Raw genomic sequence first — 24081 nt, forward strand, 5'->3', positions numbered from 1 at the left:
GTGTCGGTCACGACGTACTCACAGCACGACGACCCGCGATGGGAACACAATTAGCATGATTACGCCATTTTGGGTGATAAAAATCAAACTCTTCTACACTTTATTGATTATTCATCCTATCAGAAAAGGGTATCTCGAGTTCCTATCTCAAAGGAAAAATGAAAAAAATGTTACGAAATGAAACAAAAAACAAAAAAAAACGAATCATACATAAATCATCTCTACCCCCTATCACTAGAACAAAACCGTCTAAAATTGTGTGTGGTTATGGTACTTTGCTTCACTTAAACAACTAACACGAAGGGAGGGGAAAATGGAAAACTAAAACAACACACCCCAGAGCTCACCACCCATTCTCGGGGTTCGGGGTGAGATGGAGAAAAATTCAGACGCCATGCCCACAGAACGTCAACCAAAAGTGGTCAAAAGAGAGAGAGAGAGAGAAAGGGGAGAAAACAGGGAAAGCTTAACCTAACAAAATGAGCCCTCCTGTACACTGTGGTCGCAAAAGGTGTGTGTGTGATGGAATCGATAGATTAATTGCACTTAATCACACTGAAACTAACGCACTAAAGGTAACGTGGCAGTTACTACTGCTTCTGTTGGTGGTAGTGATGGTGGTGGTGATAATTGAAGTAGTGTGCTCCCTAGAACACGGACGCAAACAGTAGCGAGTAGAGCGCCTTGCCGATGTAGTAAATGAGTCCACCGTAGATTAATGTCTTACATATCTTGTCGACCCACCACATGCTGTGCCGGGGGTGAGTAGTGAAGGAGCATGAAACGAAACAGCCAAGAATGAAATTGTAAGTAAGAGATAAAATGCTGCTCTTTTGCTCGTCTTCTTCTCCGAATAAAGGCTTGAGTGCTTCCCACAGCTACTTACACACGCATGTGACGCTTGGCAGCGGGGATAGTATCGTCCGTTTCCTTTAGAATGTACCACCGGGCGGCCCGTATACAGTTTTCGAAGTACTCCTGGATCTCCACACCTAGGGGCGGCGAATGAAAGAGAGGGGAATTAAAGGCTAGCTTGCTTGGATGTTACGTTACCGAGAATTCGAGCCACCAACACATACCTCCGGCGTCTATTTTGAATTTAACCTTTTCCTCGTCGTTAATAATCGTTCGCAGGTACAGAATCGTGGCATTATCAAAGTCCCACTGGTTGTTGGCGTAGTACTCGAACACTTCAAAACCCTTGGCGATACGCTGATGTATCCTCCATAGTCTGGAGAAAATACAACAACAACAAAAAGTTAAATGTCATACAAAACTGTCTAACGTGTCGCTTGCATCGCCTACTGCTCCTTACATTGGCTTATATCCGAAGCAGTACAGCAGACAGTCGATCAGGAATGCCGGTATCCAGTGGAAGAAGAACGCTGCCAGGTTGTGCTCCCAGCGGGTACGTTTCATCGTACCGCCCGGATACCACAGCACACCGTTCAGCGGGATCTTGTTCGCGACGATCCATTTGCCCCGCTCGATGATACCTTCCCAGGAGACTTTGATCTCGGCCGAGCTCACCAGGTGATAGATGTTGCGCTTGTGATCCCTAAAGAGAAAGAGAGGACGTTTGGTAAGTTTGCTTCCTTAATCATCCCACCACAGCCGCACTGAGACTTACTGGTTGCCGACGTAATTCCAGGTGCAGACGCACATTGCACTGACAGCGAAATCCACCGGCAGATAGTCCCCGTACCCGTCCGAGTCGCAGTACATCGAGCGGATCACACCCTTGCCAGCGCCGATCAGCAACCCAACCGGACCGTTGATGTTGTCCGTCCAGCCGGGAATGGGTTCGCGCCAGGTCGGGATCACGATCGAGGGACGGAAGATAACGGCCGGGATCTCGTCCATCGACTCCACCACCAGCGCCTCCGCCAGTGCTTTGGTATAGGCGTATGTGTTGGGACAGTCGCCCAAAATTCTGAAACCAATTCAAGAGAGGGTTAAGGTGTGCTAAAGTTTAAGCCCCCCCCTTGCACACATTGGAGTTGGCCTCCGTATACTCACTTTTTGGTCATACCGTCCACCACACCTTCCTCGAGCCATTCGACCGCCTTGATGACTTTGTGTGGATCGGCCGGCGGTGGGTACGGCTTTTCGAGCAGCAGCTTCTCGTTCAGATGACAGTACGAGGTGGAAACGTAGCCAAACATCTGTTCGAAGCAATACGGAAATGCGCCCAGTTAGCTTCAGCTGTGATACCCCGCCACAAAAGTTCCCGTTACAGCCCCACCGGTACTTACGTCAAGCTTTTTGCACTGTTTCGCCAGGTCGATCATGTACTTGGTGCCGCGGGTGTTTAGCATGACCGCCTTCTTGAGCGTCTCATCGAAGCGAATCGTGGCCGCACAGTGGTAGATAATCGAAACCTTCTCCGTAATCAGCTGACGGTCCTCGGGTGAGATGGCGAGTTCCGGTTCCGTAACGTCGCCACTGATCACGGTACATTGGCTTATCAACGTATCCAGACCGCGCAGTCCCTTGACGGTTTCGAACAGCTGGCGGGGCAAATTTTGGCAGAAACGAGGAGTCGAAAGCAAAGGTGAGTAATTAGTGAGTTCATTTTTAATTCGACGAATTAACTAGAGGTCGTTTTAGACACTTAAGAGCAGATTATCAGCATATGCAGCAAAAAATTCATGGCAAACTTAAGAAAGTCGCCATCAAGGTAAGACTCGAAGCTTTAATTACCTAATCTAGCAACGCATGTGCTACCACTTTATCTGCCTCAAGGGTTGCTAAGCTAAAGTTTAGTGGCAAAAATTTGACCACTATTCGTTATGTCCCCCTCCTCCTCTGTATCCATGACATACTATACTGTGAGCACACAGCAAGGCTCAAAGGCCAAGGAAGCTTCGTACGCTTCATCCGTGATTAGCACATTTTCTTTGCGCGATTGCTTTAAACAGAACGCGCGACCATAAAACTGACCACATCAAAGCCCCAACCTGACCCAGGGCCCGGTAATGAACCGTTCATGTTGTTTTTACATTACAAGGTACAGTCGCGCAAATTGCGATTGGGAAAGAATTATGTACCAACATGTCAAGGATTGCATTTAAGGTTTCTTTTATTGCATTGTTCTGTGGTTCATAATTAACTGACGAATTGTGCCATAGGCTCACTTCGAGCACTTTATAGTATCTTTCGCTTGAGGTATTATAAGGAGTTAAATAATTCAAATTGTTAGTTTTATCGTCTTCTGATAGAAAATAATAAATATACAGCATTATTCATCATACATAATTCCGTGGAAGTGCCACGCCACGTTACGCCATTTCTCCATTGAGAGAGCATTACCCCATCTGCATAATCATTTCCCAACACCAAGTCACACCCGACCCAACCGGGCTAAGGAAGCGAAAGTTTGCAGACAAAATATTGAGCAGGGGCCATGACGCGGCACTCGCGTACGGCGCTGAGGCTATAATTATGCGTAATTGAGAACGATCGATTTCTGCTTGCGTATCTCGCTCGATACGGACACTTGTTGGCTTCGGGACGGACTAATCATGCATCTAAACGACGTGGTGGTACGGTATATAGGTGACCGGTTTAGTAGCATGCAAAACACCCCCTTGTTTTGGTCGTCTGGCAAGATGTTTGTCTGGGTAGGATACATCAATCATCAAGAGATCGTTCTGTTGACCCACTGCTTCTAGCAGCGTTTTGATTACTCACACACTAGAAAGGGTTTGCAAACAGTTCTTGATTGGATTGGTGGAAAGGGAAACTTCAAACTCTCCAGTGGCATAGCGACTTCACTGCACTGCAGGAATGGCGATCGGCGAAGAGCTCCACAACACCCGGCTGCCTGGCAACGGAACCTGCACTGGCGAGGCTTCAACCCAGTGCTAATGATCGACGTCAGGCATTGCTTCATCAAACGGTTGCAGAGCGCGAGCGCGCGCGATAGAGAGAGTGGTTTGAATGTGTATCCCGCAATACTGTGCCACCGTGCGCACGACGACGTGTACGCCGATTGCCCAACTCCAAGGTTGGTCTTTTCTGTGGCGGCAAGCGCGGCACACCGTGGACCTGTTTTGTTGCCATGTTGTACGCGGTGCGTCTCGCGAAGCTGCCCGCGTCCACTGGAGTCCACTTCACGCAGCCTCACGGTTGAGAGCGAGAGTGAGGCCAGCTAACGGGTGTTTGACGTTTTGGCCTGTCCCATTCCCCCCAAAAGCTACCGCGCGATGCATCGCAATAACATCGGCAGCTGTGGCACTGTCCGCCATTATGCTCTCTCGCATAACGGGGCTTAGTGTACGCGGTTTCGCGGTACAGTAGGTCAGGCGGGCGCGGTACTGTACGCGGGTATTGTTCATCCTTGTGCTAGTTATTTACCATTGAAGGCAATGTTTGATCTTTTCTGGGTACGCGATGCGCTATGACCCGAGAGCGGTGGCCCCATCTTGTGTTCGTTTACTACTAGCACTACTTACCGGATTGGCAAAGATGTCCTCCAGGCGTTGACGCGGTAACTTGCCCTTCTTTGATCTGACTAGAAGATAGATCTGGCCAATCTCCGGACAGCATCTGTGGATCAGAGGGTATCAATCGATTAGTTCACGAGCACGCACGCATGTACTTGCAGATAGATTGGTCAATCTATAAAAAAGTGGCAACTGCCCCACTGCTCAGGTACTTACCGGAGTAATTTTTCAATCAGCGCCTTCCCAAGGAATCCGGTTCCACCCGTGATCAGCACGTGGCGATCTTTGAACATTGGCGCGATACGGTCGCGTCCACCATTCATATCGATGTCCATCGTGTGTGCTGACGGCGAGCTTTGCTATCTTCGTTCGTAGCTGGTTGGGTTTCCCTAGAACGTTGTACGACAAACACGTAAAAAGGGAAGCAATGGATGAATAAACGTGAGGAAATTAATTCGCAGCATTGTTTAATCCAAGCTAACGATCGAGCTGCTTTCAAACCATTCACGAATGGGATTTACGGAAGCTACGCGAGTTGAGGGAGAGTTAATGTATTCGCGCTTGTCGTGGAAATTGTTTATTTACAAACGATGATTGCATAATGGGATGATCACAAACAGCATGATCATTCTTGCTTGGGAACTGTGTGGAATGGTTGAACGGTCGACAATGTAGCACGATGATCGAATGACGGCAAAGACGGCGTAGACGGCAAAATAAATAGATCGCTGTTTGCGCGGCTCACACACTGGGTAGACATTTTAGGAAGATAGCTGTTGACCAATGAGGCTTGTGTTTATCAAATAGTTTTAATTAAAATTTGTTGTTGATTTAAAGATACTGTGTCAACTGTAAATCGTAACCTTCAAGCCTCAATTAGGTGTAGACGGTTGTTAACATAGAATTTAGCATTTGAGCTATTGCGATATCCCTTCATGTACCTTTGAAATCATCTTCTCTTCTTTCACTATATGCTATCCCAGTTCAACTCAAAAAACACTGGCACAAACTTCAACTCTATTGACCACCTTCCTTACATAGACGCCAGCCACCCGTACCTCGGTGCATTCAATTTTCAGCTGTCATATTTTCCCATAAAAGATACGAATGATGGGCCAAACAACAACAGCTACAGTGACGTGATGTACCATAACTTACCCTTGTCTTGCTTGGCCAATTATCTAACAAGATCAAGGAAAGATCGAGACGCATCTTGTACACCGGAGCAATCAAGCTCCCTTTTACAGCGAACTGGTTTGGTGTGACACAGAAATTCTTTCGCATTTCTATCGTTTTTCTTTCGCAGACAGATTTGCAGCTGGAGACAGATTGACTTTCAAACTAGATCTTTGCTAAATTTCTGAATGGGTTTTTGTGTTTCTGGAGCAGACAGTGCTTCTATTCGTACCATGTAACCTTGAGAACATTCACAATAAACCTTATTTTCCCCCTTTTGCTGTTGCCATTTAATAAAAAAATGCCGACCGTGTTACCCTTTCTGAGAACTCCAGTGCTCCAGTATCGGTACGGTGCCCTTCGTACGGCTCCCCTGGTACGATAGCTAACGGTTAATTGTGGAATATTTCAATTTCTAAACGACGTTTGAGACCAGTTTTGAGGTTGAACTCTTTCTTTTTTCAACCCAAGATTCAACCCCTCGGCAAGCGCTGGAGACTGGCCCTAACCCTCCCCCCGAGGGGTGTATCTTGTAGCTCTTGTTCGTTTTCTTATTTCTCGTCTTTGTTTTTACGATGGTGTGATGTGATGACCTTCACTATGTGCGTAGAGGCGATCGTAGGTAGAGGCCTTTAAGCTTTGTCCGATGGCTTGTTGGAAGGTCAGCGTGGACCTGATACATTAGGGCTTTTGGAGGTTCTGTGATACCGATGCCGAAGATTAGAGGAACGTTTGGAAGATTTAACTTTTCCCAGCCATTTATCTAGCGTTTTTTATCACATAATATTCCTCAATGTACAGCCTTGAGGTGTAAGATCAGGGACTACTCTTTCAATGTTATCCAAGATGCTAAAAGCATTCATAGTAAGAGTTGACAAATATGCATGCATGTTGCCTATGAAAAGACACTCAAATCATTTGATTTGATGTAACTAATTTGATTACATTGTGAACCTGTACACAATCTCACAGCAAATGACGCCTTTTCAACAAAACCATGATCATTTCAAGATATGAAAGAAAATCAATCTTTCGCTTGATGAAGGCCTAATAAGGTTCCGGAAATCTTAATTAAGCTGGAGCACCGAGCTGCCCCATAATAACATCAATCGTGGGCGTTTCCTTCCCTACGTTACGATGCAAACTTTTCGAAACTCATCCATTGTGATTAAAAACGACTCAACTCAAAAAACACACACGCATCATTTACTTCCCACAGCGTGCTGATCGCGCACGCACGTTAGCTAACCTCACTAGTACGTTAATGAAGTTTGTGTTAAACATTTATACACACACGTGTGTATGTGTACGCACAAGCGTTTCTCCTCGCGCATCCTTTGACAGAACTCCAACTCAAAAAATCGTGTGTGAGCAAACCTCGCGACTGTTGCCGTAACAACTTTCATTTTCGTCATGCCTAACGCTTCGGGCTGCCTTGAATGATCATTTCATTATCACCCCAACACATCCGAATACCGGGCTGGTGGAATGGCAAGGTTTGTATTTGCCCATACCAACCGCAATCCCTTCCCAGGCTAATTGGCACCGAGCGGGTAACTGAATATGCGAATCCGATCCATCAAACTAGTTGTCGCTGGGGTCGGTTGGTTTGATGCAGATGACATTGGGTCAGCGCAAACATTTGATGCTGACCTACTTCAAAGGCTTACGGGTGTGTGTGTGTTTTTTTGTTTGTATTAATTGATATCGTGCACTGTAAAGCTAGGTTCGTTTTGTGCGCGAAGATCCTGTTTCTATCAATTAAGGACAGCAACAACGAACACTAAAATCTGTGCCAACAGGTGGAAAATTAGCTATTCTTGATGAGCAGAGCGTCTACCCTACTGCCATGATTCGTTGAATATTATCGCGTTAAACAGAGGCGCGAACGCGCGATGTGATCGTCTGCCACGCTTTCGCTTCGCTTTTAAAGGCTCTGACGTAAGCCAGAAACCAATCGCGTACGCTTGAACGATTCATTCCATCGCATCGCGGTGTATCAAAAAGATCCGAATTAAAACCAACGTATCCGTAAAACCAAGCTCCCATCTCAAGATCAGACTCTCTTCGGGGGAAGAAAAACACAGGATGAGGCACAACGTGAAGCTACCAAACAACCAAACCTAGCCATTCGCTGGCTCCCCTTGTGATCGTCACGGAATTCGATCATTAAAGCACCGTCGCAAACACGTGCCAGTCAAAAACCTTTGCCAAAACTTTGCACCAACCCACCAAGGTCAATGTCGGGCAGGAGGTGGTTGTTGCTGGCTTTTGGGGAGGCCAGATTTCGGGCTAGTCTCACCAAATCCCGGTTTTTGCTGAAGGTTAGCAGTCGGCAACGAAAGTGGAGCAATGTCTCCGCTCCGGTGAGCGATCGACTGAAGGTGATGAACAGTAACACAAAAAAAGCTCAACAGGCGTATGCTTACGAATGGCGGAGGTACTAATTAATCATTTCGTAATGCGCTCTGCTTGTTTGTTTGATTTAAAATTTACGAATGAATTTCCAAGCATCAAGGGGATGCTTTGAGGTTGCAGTTGCAACAGATGATGATGTGGTAGATGCAAATTATAAAAAGAGAAAAAAAATACCATCGAAATTTGGTCATTTTATGAGGGTAGAGGATCGTTTTTCGATTAATAAAAGCTATCGATCGACAAATAGCTGAGTTGCTGTAAAAGGTAGCATCGCGAAACGGTATAAAACAATAAACCATTTCAGTGCGGCTATAGACTTTTCTCCTACTGCGTACAGTTTAATTAAGCATCATAAAAAAGCCTTTAAACTGCAAAACGAACCTACTATTACATCACATAAAATACCAACCATACAACTCCTTGGCGATTCATCCGATTGTTATTTATAAGATGCCGCCCATGAATCACGTGTTATCTTATTTATTTATTTTTTATTCACCACCTAATAACCTTCACCTAGTCGTGTGCGGGTGTGCATTTCCAGGTTTTTTAAAATATTCACCCAACCAAATTGAAGGTTGTTGACACATCCTCACCGATAACTGGCAGTGGCTAGAGAATCGTCCAAAAAGCGAAGCCGAAATGGTACGGTGCACCACCTTGACAGTGACAAACGTGCTACGTGGTGGTGGGGCGAAGACATCTTACCCATCTCCTGTGTATGAAGATAGCTTGGAGAGTGAAGACAAAGCGACATTGGCGGCCAAAAACTAAAACTCGATCCAAGCCCGTCTAACTGTCTTGAGCGTTTGGTAAAACTCGTTTTTGGAATGATTCAACTCGAAAATGCGCTCTTCGAGACGGGACGGCAACACGTTCAGTTGAGAACGATCAACCTTGCGGCTTAAGTTTTGCGCAATCTGGCTAGGAGTTTGAATTGATGTTTGTTTGTTTTTATAAAACTTGTTTTTCAAAAATGTACCTGACCAAAACGGTGGTAAAGTTAGACACACGCGGAAATAACAACCTGCAGCGCTACGGAAGCAGACAGAAACGTTGCAGGAAGTGTGATCTTTGACCGGATAGGACCCATTCAATCGTAAAGGTTACGACAGAACTATACTTTAGTTTTATGCGAAACATTAAACCAGCGGTGCTTGCTAATAGATAGAGCAAAGTAAATGGAAAGACATTGCATACACACACACACACACACGCATCAGCGTTTGTTGATTATTTATTGATCAACAAACTGGGCAAGGAGTTAATGGAGGAACAAATTAACGTCACTAAGGTGTCATACATAGGACGGGCAATTTATCTAAATTCATCAAACTGACAAAAGAAGAGATCGTTAGCAGAGGGAAGCCATTTTCCAGCAAATGATAGATCTCGTGCCACTGACGATTGCAAGATCTTTCACTAATCATAGGGGGTAGGTTCATGTGTGTGTGTGTGTTTTCTAGCAAACCATCCTTTCGAAAGGGCAGGGTAGCTTAAAGCTCTAACTCTAAGTCCACCTGAGCGCTCTAATGCAAGAACGTATTTTTCGCAAGTACTTCAATTTCCGACCCAAACAATAAGCAAGCTCCTATGCAACGCATGGCAATTCTGCATGTCTGCTTCACCACTGTTGGGGCAATCTTTGGCCCCGTTGTAGCCGGTTCCTGCGTGTTCCGAACATTTCGAAAGTACGGTGTAGGCCTACCAAAGCACTCTAATACCCAGCAACCGTGGAGTCGTGAATGGCGTGCAGGTGGTACCAGCTCTATTGGTTCACAGTTTCGCACTTGGGTGTCTTGGTATTTCGCGGTACCTCATTCCAACGGTCGCGAATTGAAGACGCGTGTGTAAGTTCGTTGCTGAGTTCTGTAGCCAACCCGCACCCTTATTTCGACCTGACACACAGTCTCCTTGGGTATCTGGTGTTGTTTTTTTTTTTTCGATTGATTCGAAAACATGGTCGGAAAACTGGTTCTTCACTCCGGTGCAACCACTGTTTCGATAGGGTGTTACCGCTTGTGCGGGGTTGAATATTGAATTCACTAAAAATTTTGCCATCTTGTTTTGGGGTTTTTCGTGAAGTTGTTGAAATCTATGTACACTTCTCAGTTTGCACTTGCTCCTAACCCGTTTTGTCGCAATCGTCCCCGGGTACGATCGATGATGATGATGATGACATCGAAGGAGCTTCATCTGACGAGTCCAAAGTCTCTGAGGCTCTAATAGGATGCCCCCCTTCCCTCCTGGTACACGTGCCGAGCGATAGAGCACACCTAACCTTCACTGGCCGGGCGTGCGACGAAAGTGAAGAGATCGGGCGAAGATCGGCGGCGATGTTGAATGCGCGCCACTATTTGCAGATGGCGCAACACGATCCAAACACGATCTTTCGCCTGCCAGGTGCTGTTGACCTACAACCTTGCGTTGGATGCCGCGTGTTGTCTGTCGAATTTGCGTCTGGCTGCGCAATCGACAATAAGACCACCAAAAAACCAAAAAAAAAACAAACATCCACAAGCACTACACTATATTGAAGTTGTCAAGGTCACAAGGGCGAAACCTCAGAAGATTGAGTTCAGTATTAGCAAAGGAGACTAACGCGACCGAAGAACTTGCTTGCTCCAAATGGAATAATATTTCTATAAAATCTCACTTCTTCACGGAATGATCAACGAACGATCATTAGCCGCGTAATATTACACCATCAATTTGCTTGATGCCTAGCGGCTCTGCGCAAACTTACTTCGCTTGTGCGCAGCAACACCTTTTTGGTTGTTGAAACTGTGTTGAACGAAACCCCGAAAGACTTCACTCGTGACACGAAGCGTGGAATGGTCCGAACCGTTCGCCAGCTAATCGACCGATCGACTGACCCACCCGTACCAGCACGAGCGAGCTTCAAACCGAACTTCTTGCACGTAGCAACCCTCCCCACCTCACTTTTCTAACGTCTTTGCATCGCGGTGACGCTTCTACCGACTTTTCTCGACAACTCACCCCAGCAGACTCTCAGTGTGGAAAAGCGTGTATGCTGCACACAGACAGCCACACTCTTTGTGTGCACACACATATGCGCCTCTGGCCGAACCGTCTCACGTACCGGGTGTAACGTAAACATCCGAAAGCTTCGGAACGCTCTCTCAAGGTATCCGTTACTCCCACTTCTATTCTGCTAACTGCTTGCGCTGGCTGCGTCTAAGCGGCGCTCATCATTGCGCAGTCCGGTTGGGTAACCGCGTGGCGTTAGATGCCTTTTGAAAAAGCTCCCCCGGCTCGTTAATGTATGTGTGTGTGTGTGCACGTGGTGCAGGTCACCGATTTCACTGGGCGAGGCATTTGAAGGTTTTGCTTGCTGCCTCGTGCTATCTCAAGCAAACATTCCACACATTCTCACAACACTGGAGGAAAGCTCCAGCAGCTGGAGAACTTTGCTGTGCTGTGCTGCGTGAGCTTTTGCGCGATCGATGTAATGCGAGTAGTTTGGGGAGGTTTTCCGGCGCTTTTCTTTCTTCGCGGTCGATCAACCGTGAAGCGTTACCGTGCGTTAGTGGAGTTGTTTGCGGCTAAGTTCAACGTACACGGCGCGAAACCTTGACAGAGAGGAAGCAAATCCATACACACCAGCCGGTGGTGGTAATTGCTTTCAGACTGTTTCAAGCTGTGCGAGTAAATCTGTCATTTCCCTGGTGTGTAAAGCTTTCATGAGTCTAACTCAGTTGATGTGCTAGTTATCTCAGGTTATCTTATTGAATTATGCAACCAGAATCGATTGATGTGAAAACCTTGGAATTGGTAATTCAAACTGGAAAGTGTGAAAAACGTTCTCTGATAAAAGGAAGTTTTAAGGACGTACTTTGGGGTTTTCTTCTTCTTTTTTGGCGCTACAACCGTTTTCGGTCAAGGCCTGCCTGTACCCACTAGTGATGTGAGCTTGGCTTTCAGTGGCTTATTGTTACCATAGCAAGATAATCAGTCCTACGTATAGGAGTACAGTCTATTCGGGGCTTAAACCCATGACTGACATGTTGTTAAGTCGTACGAGTTGACGATTGTACCACCAGACCGGCCCATTGGGTTTTATTGGGGGTTTCAGTGATAAAATAAATCGCGGCGTTGAAGCTGTGTATTCGAACCTAACGTTGAGTCGTGGAAAATTCCTAAATTTGTTTAAAAATCCTTTGTCTATACTTAAACTTCCTCTAAATTACAGAGTTTTTCCACTCATTGTTCAACATCAACAGTCTCATATTTTATTTCCATCGTTTAAAAACGACGGGTAGATAAGCAGGAGATGAAGCAGTCATTGAATTTAGTGTATATTGATAAAGTAGGTTATATGCGACGAATCTAATAGCGGATCTAATAAAAGCGGAGTTGGATGTATTTCAAAATAATAAGAACACTAGTTCTTTTACATAGATTTTAACACATCAAAAAGTGCTGTAAAACGGAATCTGGAGTGTGTGATTGTCCAAGAACTGATCATTACAATGAATATTTAACACGCAGAAGCGAATAATGCTTTTTACTTAAGACATAGATTTGGAATACCATTTATTCACTATTTATGATATATCTGTCTTGTTATACGTTTTATTTCCATTGCTATTTCTTTCGTTTTTATGCATCTCCATTGCTATTGCTAATATATTGACAAAGCAACAGAACACAATAAAATTGCTGGCAGTGATAAAAGACAAAAAAAAAATTAAATAGTATAATTACACTATTTATATAACAACAGAACAGTGTGATAAAAAACTCAATAACATTATAAAAGACGATGAAATACATAGAATTTCTTTATTGTACAAGAAGATAGTTAAGAACGATGAATATTCTTAGAGATGTATTAAATTGAGACGGATAACTGGTTATTATGCAATGCTAAGTTTAGCTAGTTTTATTAATACATTCCTCCTCTATGCTAATAGGCGAAGAAAGCTGTTGTCGTCCCTCCTCATCCTCTTCTGCTCCTGTTCGTTTCAGCTGAGATCTTTTTAAATTTTAATTCGAATGTTCTAGAAAACAGCCCAAGCTGGGAACCCAGAAAAGGGGAAAATAAATCCAAAATTAACGGACAGCGGGCGACAACAAACACATACTCACAAACCGGTATAGGCAGAATGTAAATATTCGCCAAAATTCCACGAAACCGGATAAGCGTTCGCCCAGCATCACGCTGAACTCCGTGAACCCGCCGCCGCTGCCGGCAGCTTAAAACCGGATGACGGGCGACTCATCTTCGGAGTTCGGCGAGAACGTACCGATGCTGATTGAAAATCGATCTTCCCGCAACCAGCTGCTCTGCTCTGCGCTGCTGACTGGTTTATGCTCGTTTTTGTGATGCCATCCAAGCACCGAAATCGCTCGAGATAAGAAAATTTATCGTGAAATGCCGTAGCACCAGCAACCCGAAACTGGACTGTTGTCCAGTCTTCTAACGAAATTCTTCTGCTCCCTGAACACTGACTTCTCCGACGTCACATTCTGCTTATCGACATTCCACGTCTGAATGAAAAAAAAAAATACTTTCGGCAGATGCTTTTATGCTTTTCCCATCAATGGAGTGTGTAAGGACGAAGAAAAAGCACCACCAGCACTGGGTGCATAGTTCCGTTCACTGCCTCCCCCGCACGCCGCCTTGTCGCAACAATGGCGAATAATGTTAATGATGCGTGCATGCTCTCTGACTTTCTTCCCGTCGCTGACGTGTAAGCGAACGAATTTCCGATTATGTTGTTGTGATTGTGATTTCGGTTGTTACTCACATTATGGCCGTGGGTACCGCTGTTGCGAATCGTCGAATGATGAGCATAAATTTGTATCGATTGTGGTTTTTTGGGGGCGCACTTTCAGTTTCGTTCAACAGAGAAATCTACACTTCAATAGTGACGTAATACAAACAGGATGAAGGATCATCGAAATTTGTTGTGGTCTGTGTGCATTGATATACAAATCAATACTTCTTCAAGCTGTTTGCTTCATTGGAGAAAATTTCTAACATACGATTTGTACAATTTGTTGTGCAATTCTTCAATGTATACCGTGTGACATAAAAGTAGTATAGTTGGCTGCATATCTATTTTATTTAATTTAAGTTGTATTTTCCATGACATAAGTGTGTTCATTTTTTTCTCATTTTTAGGATAGTTTTTATTAATTTTCTAAAATCTAACAGTTGTTATATCATCTCATTTTGTCTTGTTTTAGGCAGAAAAGTAGCTAAAAATAAGTATCCTAATTGTACTAATAGAGAGCTAGATGCAATGATAAATTCCTACCTTTAGGATTTAACGAAATTGTTACCATGTGACAGTAGTTTGGACTAAACATTCCAAGACCGACCACTGTTGCTGTACCATATTAAACATTGAAAAAGACCATCGGTTATTATTCATCAGTTGCATCACCTTCTACTATCATACTAGGATACGTCAATGACCTTTTCATAGTTGGGTCCACGTTCACGATCGTCCTTCAGGAATTCGTTCATCTCTGGCTAGGCCGGCCCAGGCCGATTACAATCATCAACCTGGGATTAACTCACTCTCACTGTACGTACGTGCAATGGGCAAAAGCAAACATTGCCCTCGCGGGAAGCTTATCCCTGACGACCTTCAACTCTCGCGAACACACCAAAAATACATTTTTTTGTGGTGGAAACAAAAGTAACATGAAATACCCATTTTTTTGGAGAACTCAACGTGTGTATCATGCCAGCACCAGTAGCAGATGAATCGATTAAAACATACCTCACGTAACATTCACGCCCCAAAGGAAATCATTTGGGTTGCTTACAACACCGCCTTAGCCACTGCATTATGCTTGCAGTAAAACAAACCCTAACGAAGCTTCCAAAATGATCCATTAAATTGAAAAATTATGGTTGAATTCCTTCCCGGTTACGGTGATAGCGACGGTAAACCTTTTGGGTGATGTACTCCAGCACGAAAAATATAACCTCCACGAAGCTGATAAAGCTGCATCCCAGGAAGAGTGCTGCACCGCCGCCCAACGAGACTTGGAGAGGAAAAAATGCAAACAAAAAAAAAACTATGGAAAAAGCGTCCAAACTATAAACCACATAATTATGGTTGTGACCTCACACAAAAGGGAAAACTATTTGCATGTAATAGTTTTTCCGCTCCTCGACCGAAAACACGTACCGATTAAGTTGCTGATGTCGAACAGTACGTCACGCTTCATTCGCATCCGTGGGTAGATAATTTGCGTTTCCAGCTTACTGTTCGCTTGCCCCAGCACCTGCGGGGGAAATGAAATGGACTTGCATTTGCACGGAAAAGCCTTAATGACACACACACACACAAATTACTGTACCGTTTTCTTCACCAACGCCTGTTTGAAGGAGACGAACTCGCATAGGGGCTGACAGGTGCAGTTCGTTTTGTACCACGCCTTAAACTGCTTCCCCAGGCAGTACAGTCCGGCTGGCGTGCAGGACGGTTTGCCTAACTCGGCGAATAGCAAAACGTTTTGTAATTAAGATGTTTGCGAGCAAGCTACCCAAAACCTACCAATGTTATAGAAGAAAGGGACACACTCGCAAAGGTGAAGGGCGGCCTCGATTCGGCAATTTATCCGACACAAATTAATCGTGTATACCTATAACACAAGTGGCAGCAAATGGGAAGATTCATTTGAAGATATACAATCTTTTATACACGCTGGAATTTTGAATTACTAAAGGAAACAATTACGCTAAAGTACGGTAGTCGCTCGGAGGGCAGTCGACATTTGCGCCTACGGCGGGATAACTGCTTGAGCGCTTTCGAGGCAACCACCTGTTCGACGGACAGTGACGAGCTGATGATGTCGTGCTGATCCAGCGCGTAGTAGATGGAGTTGTCTGGTGTCATGACGTCCTGCTCGATGTGGATATACTGCAGCGAGGGAGAATGAAAGGAAGCGACGGCTTGCCAGGTTAGCTTGTTAAGACGGATGTAAAATATGACAAGTTTTTAAGTGTCAGACACGTGTGCATGCTGTGTCACCAGGGTTTTCGCGCGACAGTCACACTTCCCGCGAGGGCTCGCCATTCGCATATCGGGTGACAGAAACATCACGAAAAGGTTATCGAGTAAGAGTACTGAACGCTTCGCACAGTTGTACATAATGCACGTACAAACATAGAAGGAAGTATTTTCATTGCAGAACAATTGGTTCTACACTACCAAACTCGTATGGAGACAAACTGTTGGCATTTTGAAGGTCTTTGAAAAGGTTTTCCTAATCTTTGCATATTCCTTGACATATACATTCAAGCAAGGCTATAATATAATTGCTCAGAAATCGACTGGATTAGTAGTTTTACATAGACTATACTTTCAATACAATGAAATTACGCTCGCAAAATGCATAAGAAAGTAGCAGTTAACTCATTGAAAAAATATAAGGCCTTGTAATGATACTTCACCATACATAAATATTAGATAAATATTCACTGCAATAAACAGCGTGAAAACACTAACCAAACGTTATAATTGAATTCAAATTGAAAGGATTTCTCCGAATTGGAATTTAATATCCCGGACCATGTAGCGAATAGCTTAGCACCATAGTTAACAGCCTAGTGCATATCAAAAGTATTCGTTCAGTAAATTGTAAATATATTCGAACAGCAAATTTTTGATACATTCCACACTGCTGAAAGCCTATGCTCAGAGTAACTTTATCCATTAAGGTACATATAATGACCGAGTGAAATCAAATGCAAAATGTTGTATTTTTGTAATTTCTTATTGTATGTAAATACAATCATTAAAATATTTAAACTGATGCCAAAAAGGAAATATATAATTAGTAATTTTGATACAAATATTAAAACAATATTTTTAAAAAGTTTATGTCGGCTGCATCTCTAAATGCACCCTGAGCTAAATGTTTGGGCTTTTCTTGTTTTTGTTGCTTCGAGGACTAATCCCAATGAAAATTTATTCTGCTGCTGTTATACAAAACTCCCACAGGGGACGATAAAACGATACAAAATAACCCCATCCGAAGTGAACACTTTGCAAAGAATTTCACTTCAGTTCGTTTTTTCAACCCAAAGCAATCAACATTCCTCAACATAACACCCACCAGCATGGTGTAAAAATTGTTTTTGTGCTAAAATAAAACTCACTCTCTAATCCACGTTGCGTTATGAAATATTAAAATAGATTTGTAACGGACGCGTGCAGTGGAATGTTGAGAGGGAAAGCGTATTGTTTTGTTGTAGCATGCGAGTTAACTGTGAGCAGTCGTGGCCGAGCGGTTAAGGCGTCTGACTAGAAATCAGATTCCCTCTGGGAGCGTAGGTTCGAATCCTACCGACTGCGGTTTTTTGGGGTTTGATTTTTCATTATAAAAGCTATATGATCTCTTAATATCGAAATGACGGGTTAATGCTATCGTCTTTCCAGGGATATAACGAAATTGCATTTGCGACACTCACCACATAGGTGCGAACCGAATCGACATGACTCATCGCTACCATCGTACGACAGACGTCCAGCGTGTAACAATCGGCCGGCCGTGCCTTCGTGTAATTAGCCTGTGATCTAATCAGCATTACGTTGTACATCGTTGAACGCAAAAAGGGGAGAAACAAATCATGCCCATCAGATTCGGCGGTCAAGCTAATCAGACTAATCTTATCAATACACGCTTACCGATCGCTGTACGGACTCTGGAAGGCGTACAGCATGGTGGATGAGTAGCAAACGCCTACCTCCGTCAGCACGGGTGCAAACGTTTTCCACGGTGGCGTCAGCGGGGACTTTAGCTCCCGGGCCAAATCAATTACCGAAACCGACTGCAACCTGCTATCGTTTACGAATGGTTCAAACAAGGTCAGGTTGTCAAATCGTGCCCGATTAACTGTCAGCAGGAAATTGCGATAGTGATCGTAGGCACTGTGATTGCTGTCCATCTGCCAGTATCTAGGCGGGTGGGGGGAAACAAGCCAAATATTAAAAATCTTTATTTTGTTCTCCATTTGGGACGCACCGTTACCGTTCGATCAGTTGGTTAAGCTTTTCCTCGCTCACGTGCTCGGAACACACGGTGGCGGCCGGTGGCCGGAAGTTCCAGCTCAGATAGTCCGTCTCGACGTTCAGCACGGTGGCATTGTTCTGGAACCGCTCCCAGTGCATGTTGCAGATGCTGACCGAGCAGACGACCGAGCAGGCCAGCACCGTCAGCCAGAAGGCTTTCTCTAGCCAGTGTGGGCTTCGCACCAGGTGGGCCAGCCCGTGGATCGAGGATTCGCTAGCAAACGTGCGCAACAGATCCATGACAGTGAATGTGACGACGACTCACGCGAGGGTAGACACAGTATGTGGAATTAATCGAGTGAGAAATGGCGATTAAGTAGTGTGGTACGGGAACAACATATTTCACACCATGAGTTAAGCTCTGTGGTCAAAATGGAGTTGATTTAGGTGTTCAAACTCCAGGAAAAGTAAAAGGAAGAAAAAATAAAGAGCAGAATTAGCAAAAATGTCGCTTTTTTGCTCCAAAGTATATAACATATCATGCAACAATTTCAATGTAATTTACCAATATATCACCCTTTTCCCACTGTTCAGGAATTTCTACAGCAAAATGACAATCAAAATGCATTATTTCAACATGAGTCTTCCGTGCGGTTGCCGCTACGGTTGGCGAGCTAATCGAAAATGCATGCCACCGCTACGACGGCTACATAATTGTGTGATCACACGAACAATCGGATCCCTTCAAATTCCACCCAATCCTAACGACATCTTCGTTCTGAGTCTGAGACGTCATGCTTGGTTGCTTGAGCGCACTTACACAACACACATACAAATTTGATGCCGATCAAGGGGAACAGATTAATTTTCCAATAACGATGACTACCACCAGCATTACACACGGATGTTTATGTTGATTTTGTATGGTATTTAGCAATTTCTGTAACATAGAAGGAGATATAATCGGAAATTGTTGTTTATGCAACGGTTGTTGTATTTCAAAACAAATGATAATTTCAAATAAACGTTGACATTACAACAATCAGTCGGTAGTGGTAGTCTCGCAGTGGTAGTTGAAGCGACAGACCCCAAGTTGTCATCATTATGCCGTTTTCCAGATAATGAACACTTAACACAGAAACCGCACGGAACCGCACTTTACACCACACACCACTCAGTCGGAAGGTTCGTGTGATTGTTAAGCTGATGATGCTGGGTGCCGTTTGGTTGCGCCTGTGTTCGGTTGGCCGGCTTCCTCGGCCAGCATTTTTATACGTGCTAACACGAGTCACTTCAGCCAGGGGAGGGCCCATCCCATCTCTGATAAGAGTAAAAAAGTTGTATCATAAGCTATGACGTTGTTTCTTTCTTCTCTGTCAAAAAAAAAATGAAGCTGAAAATAATAACAACACCCTTTTGGAATCATCCAAATTCTTGACCCCCCGTTCCTGTACCACCGACCTGTACTAAACCTTCCTGGGAGTAAGCAAAGAGACTGAAGTATTTTAAGAGTAAAAGTCTAGTGAGGATCTTTCTCCGTCCACCCGGCCAGGCGTGCATCTCTACCAGAAAAGGTTGAAGTCCTCGTTATGGAAAAAGCTGTTGTTGGCTGTCCTCTTCGTATCCAAACTCCGAACACTCCTGCTCCTGCCGTGACCCTATACGTCTTTTTCATTGTATACACACACATACCGACCACCATCTCGACTACAATGCCGCACACCATATGTTGGCGCGAAGAAAAACCGCCCGGCAACGTACGGGATTAAGGCATTCACCGGGATAGTAAAGGTCACCAGCGGAATCAGCTCCACAACGTGGCTGAGCTTCAGCTTTTGTACAGCGTGCGTGTAAGATTACGACGCCACGTTCCAGCGCCCGGGTCGTCTTACCGGAACCGGATAAATCACTTCCGTCGGGGTGGTAGAAAAGCCTTCGGGCAGCTTCCTCGGGGGCTCTTCTGCCAGTGCCCCGGCAAACGTTTCCCGTTGAGTTGGGGGAAAAATTAAAATTAATTCTTTAATTACATGCCGACGCTGGCGCCGTCCCGCGCAGTTGCTTTGACTTTGGACGCTGGTGGTTGAATGGTGTGTGTGCGCGCTCCCGGTGACGGTAGTTATTATTGATAACTCCGGCTCCGATAACAATGATAGATGGTGTCCAGCTGGAGCGGAGCTGAATTAAACCATACCGGAACCGCACCGGATACCGGTGTCGTGTTCCTGGTGACCGGTGTTTAGGGCGTTTTGTTGGATGCCTGTTTTGGTTTTTACGACACTACCGCTGTTTGGGGAACAGCGACCCTCGCAGTCACTAATTTTTGCAACAAAACCGCTCGGTGAAGGTGCGTGGGGGTCATGTGTGTTATAAAATCGGTCCAGTATGGGGATGATCAGTTCAGACGAGCCTCGCCATCGGGACCAGGACGTGCAAGCGAGTATGAGTTGTGGCACTACCAAGGCGCTCCATCTCAGAAGAACCGGAGCACGCTTTTAACGGTTCTAACAGCTTCATCAGAGAAACTGGGGAGATTAATGTTCGTTGCTTACATTGTGATAAGTGATTGTGAAGTGTTTGTGAGATGCTAGAAGTTTGTAGTTTGAATTCGGAATAGGCACGAGGATAGGAACACTGACCTTTATCTCGTTTAGAGTAAGTATCCGGAAGGATTATTTCTAGAACTAACATACCAATAGGTACATACAATTCTACATGGTTGTGTTTTGATTGCCCTTAAAGCATTCTAAATAATCAGAAAAGTCCTCAACAATGTCCAAAGTGCGCTTAAAAGCATTATTATTTGTGATTTACTGCAAACTAAAACCACTGCAATCAAAAGTGAAAGTGCAAAGCGCACAATCTATTCGCAAGCCCTCAATTTCACCAACGGAACATTGAAGAATTGGCAAAAGACCTTCGGCGCAGAACCGATGCATTGCCGTTGCATACCACGCGACTGGATGATGCAATGTGCGCCTTTGTCTAAGTGTACGGTACCGGTACCGAACGGAACAGTAGCACTAGCTTCAACAACACCACCAGAACCAGATTGGCCTTGCGCGTTCACGGCCCTTCGGGCAATGCATCAAAATTGTGCATCAAGAAGAGTGTGTGCGCGCACGATTTGAAGCTAGAAGCAAGAAAAATTGGCACAAAGTCGAAGTGCAACGGTGATGGTGAAAGTGACAGCGGTAAAGAGCTAACGTTTTGCTGCTTCACCAAGGTGCGGCGGTGGGTTTCGGTTCAGCATGAAACTTATGCTTGCTCACCTACTTTACAACCGGTGTATACCTGCGCTGCACTTGTACCAGCTACCACAGTCTTCCCTTGGCGATGCTAAATCTTTGTCGTCTCGTTTCGGAGACAATCCTTGGTGCCGCGTTGCGAAGCGCGTGCCATGTCTTCGATGACCTCCGGCCACTACTCTGGGGAGGAAATGGGAGGAACTTTGTCTCGCTTGCACCGTTCGATGTACTTGAAACTTTGCAATAAAATTATAAATCTCATCTGCACATACAGCAGCCAGCCTGTGAGTGGGCAGCAAGGTGGGAAATGAGCTTTTTCTGGCAAATGGGAGCCAAAAGCCACCACACACACGCTCGCTCGCTCTTAGTGCAAGTATTGGGAAAAGATTCACTTCCTAACAATGGCACGCTGGAACAATCGGGAAGGGGAGAAAACAATAAAAAAAACCCGTGCAAGCAACAGCAAACAAGCAAAAGTTCCAATGGAACTTCACCGGAGCTGCAAGAGATGCTGTACTTAGTCGCATCCGTAACACTACGAACATGTTCAATCGCAAAGCGTCCTTGTGCATGCGCCCAAGGTTGCACACAGAGAGCACCAAAGTTACTTACTTCGGGCGCCAAGTTTTTCCACACCAACCTACGCGCATGTGAAAAGTTTGTCTGTCCCCGGGAGTCCATCCGGGGCTTTGTGGGGGAAATGTCCGGCCCAGAGATCATGGCATGCCAGAGACCAAAACATGTCCGTGTGCGTTACATGTGAAACTTTGCTGTTTTATGGTCACATTAACGTGCACTTACAACGTACGAGTGCTGCACGCAAATTCATGATGCGAGATGAAATAAATACCCATGAGCGTTAATAGAATGTACCGGGCGCGTGGTTTGGACCGGGCCTTTAGTGAGCCGCCACAAGAGACAGGAGGCACAAAAAATCAAAGCTCCCCATTTTTTACTACCTTTTTAGTGAGCCATTCCGTAGTGAGACGTGTGACATAGAATTTTGGACATCATTAAGTAGGAGTTGTGTTGGGGGTGGAAATTTGCCCCTCCATTTGTGCACTTAGTAATTTATAACGAACATTTACCGCTATGGGGATAGTTGTCCTTCACTAGAATAATCAACTGGTTTTTATTGAAAGCAAAGATATTAGTTTGCATCTGTTAATCTGAAAGATAAGAAAATGTGACAAGGTGGCTTTAATAATGGTTAGTACATCAAAAAAAGTACATCACAAGTTGTGCTTATTATAAACAGATGGCGCTAGTTCAACTAAACGATCAACCCATAACCTTGATGTGTACTTATTTCCTAATGATCATTTCAATGATTTTTATAAAAATATTTTATTAATATCGGTTTTATTATCGGGTTTTATGGACGGATTTTATTGACAGACATGTTAAATATTTTAACATTTTAAACTGAGCCTCTATTTGTATTAAACTAGTTATTTTACCCCGGCTACAGGGCTTCGCAATCGAATTTATGAAGGCATACGCAAAACTCATATTGTTTCACTTTGCTCATATTGTTTCACTGCGCCTGTTTCTTAGTCCAAATCATCAATACAGGGTTTACCTAGCCAATCCGGCATCGTCAAAGCGTTATCGGTCGCCGTAAATACTTTTTCGGGCGACGTAAACCCTCAATTGGGCAGTATCATTTCTAGTCATTCCTTGTGAAGTATGAATCGGGCATAGTGCAGAATAAATGCGGCCTACTCTATATTTTCTTGTTTTCTAGTTGTAAAACAATACTTTTTTGCGATTAGTTTAACTGATGTGTAAGAAAATTCATTATTTTTAAGTTAAATTACAAATAAATTAGTATTTTAGTACCAATTGTTTGAACAGGAACGTTTCACATCATGGTTATCCTGATCTCAGTTTCTTTAAAAAAAAATCTATTTATGCTTATTCCTTTGTTATGTCAATTTTATTTTTTATTCATCGTTTCTGTGGTTCGCAATTCGCTAACTATTTTGGTTTATTCCAATTCTTGTTAATGTGGATATTCTTGCGTCCTAGGGTTATTGGTTTTGTTAAACTTTTGAAAATCTGAATATCTGAAAATTTGGATACATATAATACAAATAAATATAAACATAAATCCGGTTTGAAAATAAAGATAATGTTTCTGGTCTTCTTATATCAGCATTTTCACTACAAAAAATAGATAAATAACTATTTATCTAATTGAACTACTAAAAAACAAGTAAATATTTTTAGATAGAATTAGACGAATAATTAAAATAAAGAACAACAAACAAAATACAGAATGGCAAGTACATGCATGCAAATAAAAAAAAAAGAAAGCAATAGAGAAAAAGAGCGAGATATAAAGTGTGAAAAATATTCAATTAATCAAAGTAGTTTGGTCATAGGGTTTGCTCTACTGCTCTACTGCTATTGTGTACATGTTGCAACAGTCAAGCGAAACGGTTCAAGAAACCCTGCAAGTAATCAATCCACCGTTAATTTTGGCTAGAATTTGTATTATAGATAGATACTTGCATTTGTATTAAAAATTACAGATAATTCTCTAAGCTAATAATTAGTAATAATTATTCATGAAACTTAAAACAAGTCCTCCAAATGCATCTAATCTGCTGCATTCGTGTATGCTCGACATTTAAGGAAAAAAACAACGAAAGGAAAACAATTACTATATTCCTGTTTGTAAGGTCCTCAAAGAAATCAAAGATTTAAATATTTTTGATAAAATCATGCCAACTAATCGAAGGTGTTTAATGTACAAAAGGTATGGAAGTTAGAACATCAACTATGTGA

General features: G+C 43.9%; 2 protein-coding genes and 1 non-coding gene across 3 annotated transcripts; 1 reads left to right on the top strand and 2 right to left on the bottom strand.

The window, feature by feature from the left end:
• Positions 1–67: 67 nt before the first annotated feature.
• Positions 68–10933, bottom strand: LOC1276199 (fatty acyl-CoA reductase 1). Its single transcript, XM_315515.5, has 10 exons — positions 10789–10933; positions 4665–4845; positions 4458–4551; positions 2256–2510; positions 2020–2165; positions 1631–1933; positions 1316–1558; positions 1080–1231; positions 887–992; positions 68–750 (listed from the first exon to the last, which is right to left on the bottom strand). Exons 2-10 carry the CDS (start codon positions 4781–4783, stop codon positions 648–650), a joined length of 1521 nt encoding a protein of 506 aa, XP_315515.4. The 5' UTR covers positions 4784–4845; positions 10789–10933; the 3' UTR covers positions 68–647.
• Positions 10934–14852: 3919 nt separating this feature from the next.
• On the bottom strand, positions 14853–18520 carry LOC1276201 (sodium channel protein Nach). The gene is made up of 8 exons (XM_061640520.1): positions 18063–18520; positions 17720–17989; positions 17443–17608; positions 15767–15994; positions 15584–15671; positions 15387–15517; positions 15215–15311; positions 14853–15068 (listed from the first exon to the last, which is right to left on the bottom strand). Exons 1-8 carry the CDS (start codon positions 18341–18343, stop codon positions 14929–14931), a joined length of 1401 nt encoding a protein of 466 aa, XP_061496504.1. The 5' UTR covers positions 18344–18520; the 3' UTR covers positions 14853–14928.
• Trnas-aga (transfer RNA serine (anticodon AGA)) lies at positions 17305–17386 on the top strand. The gene has a single exon. It is a non-coding gene; the product is annotated as a tRNA-Ser (tRNA).
• Positions 18521–24081: the final 5561 nt, after the last annotated feature.

The sequence above is a fragment of the Anopheles gambiae genome, chromosome 2, assembly GCF_943734735.2.
Source record: "Anopheles gambiae chromosome 2, idAnoGambNW_F1_1, whole genome shotgun sequence".
NCBI classification, from domain to species: Eukaryota; Metazoa; Arthropoda; class Insecta; order Diptera; family Culicidae; genus Anopheles; species Anopheles gambiae.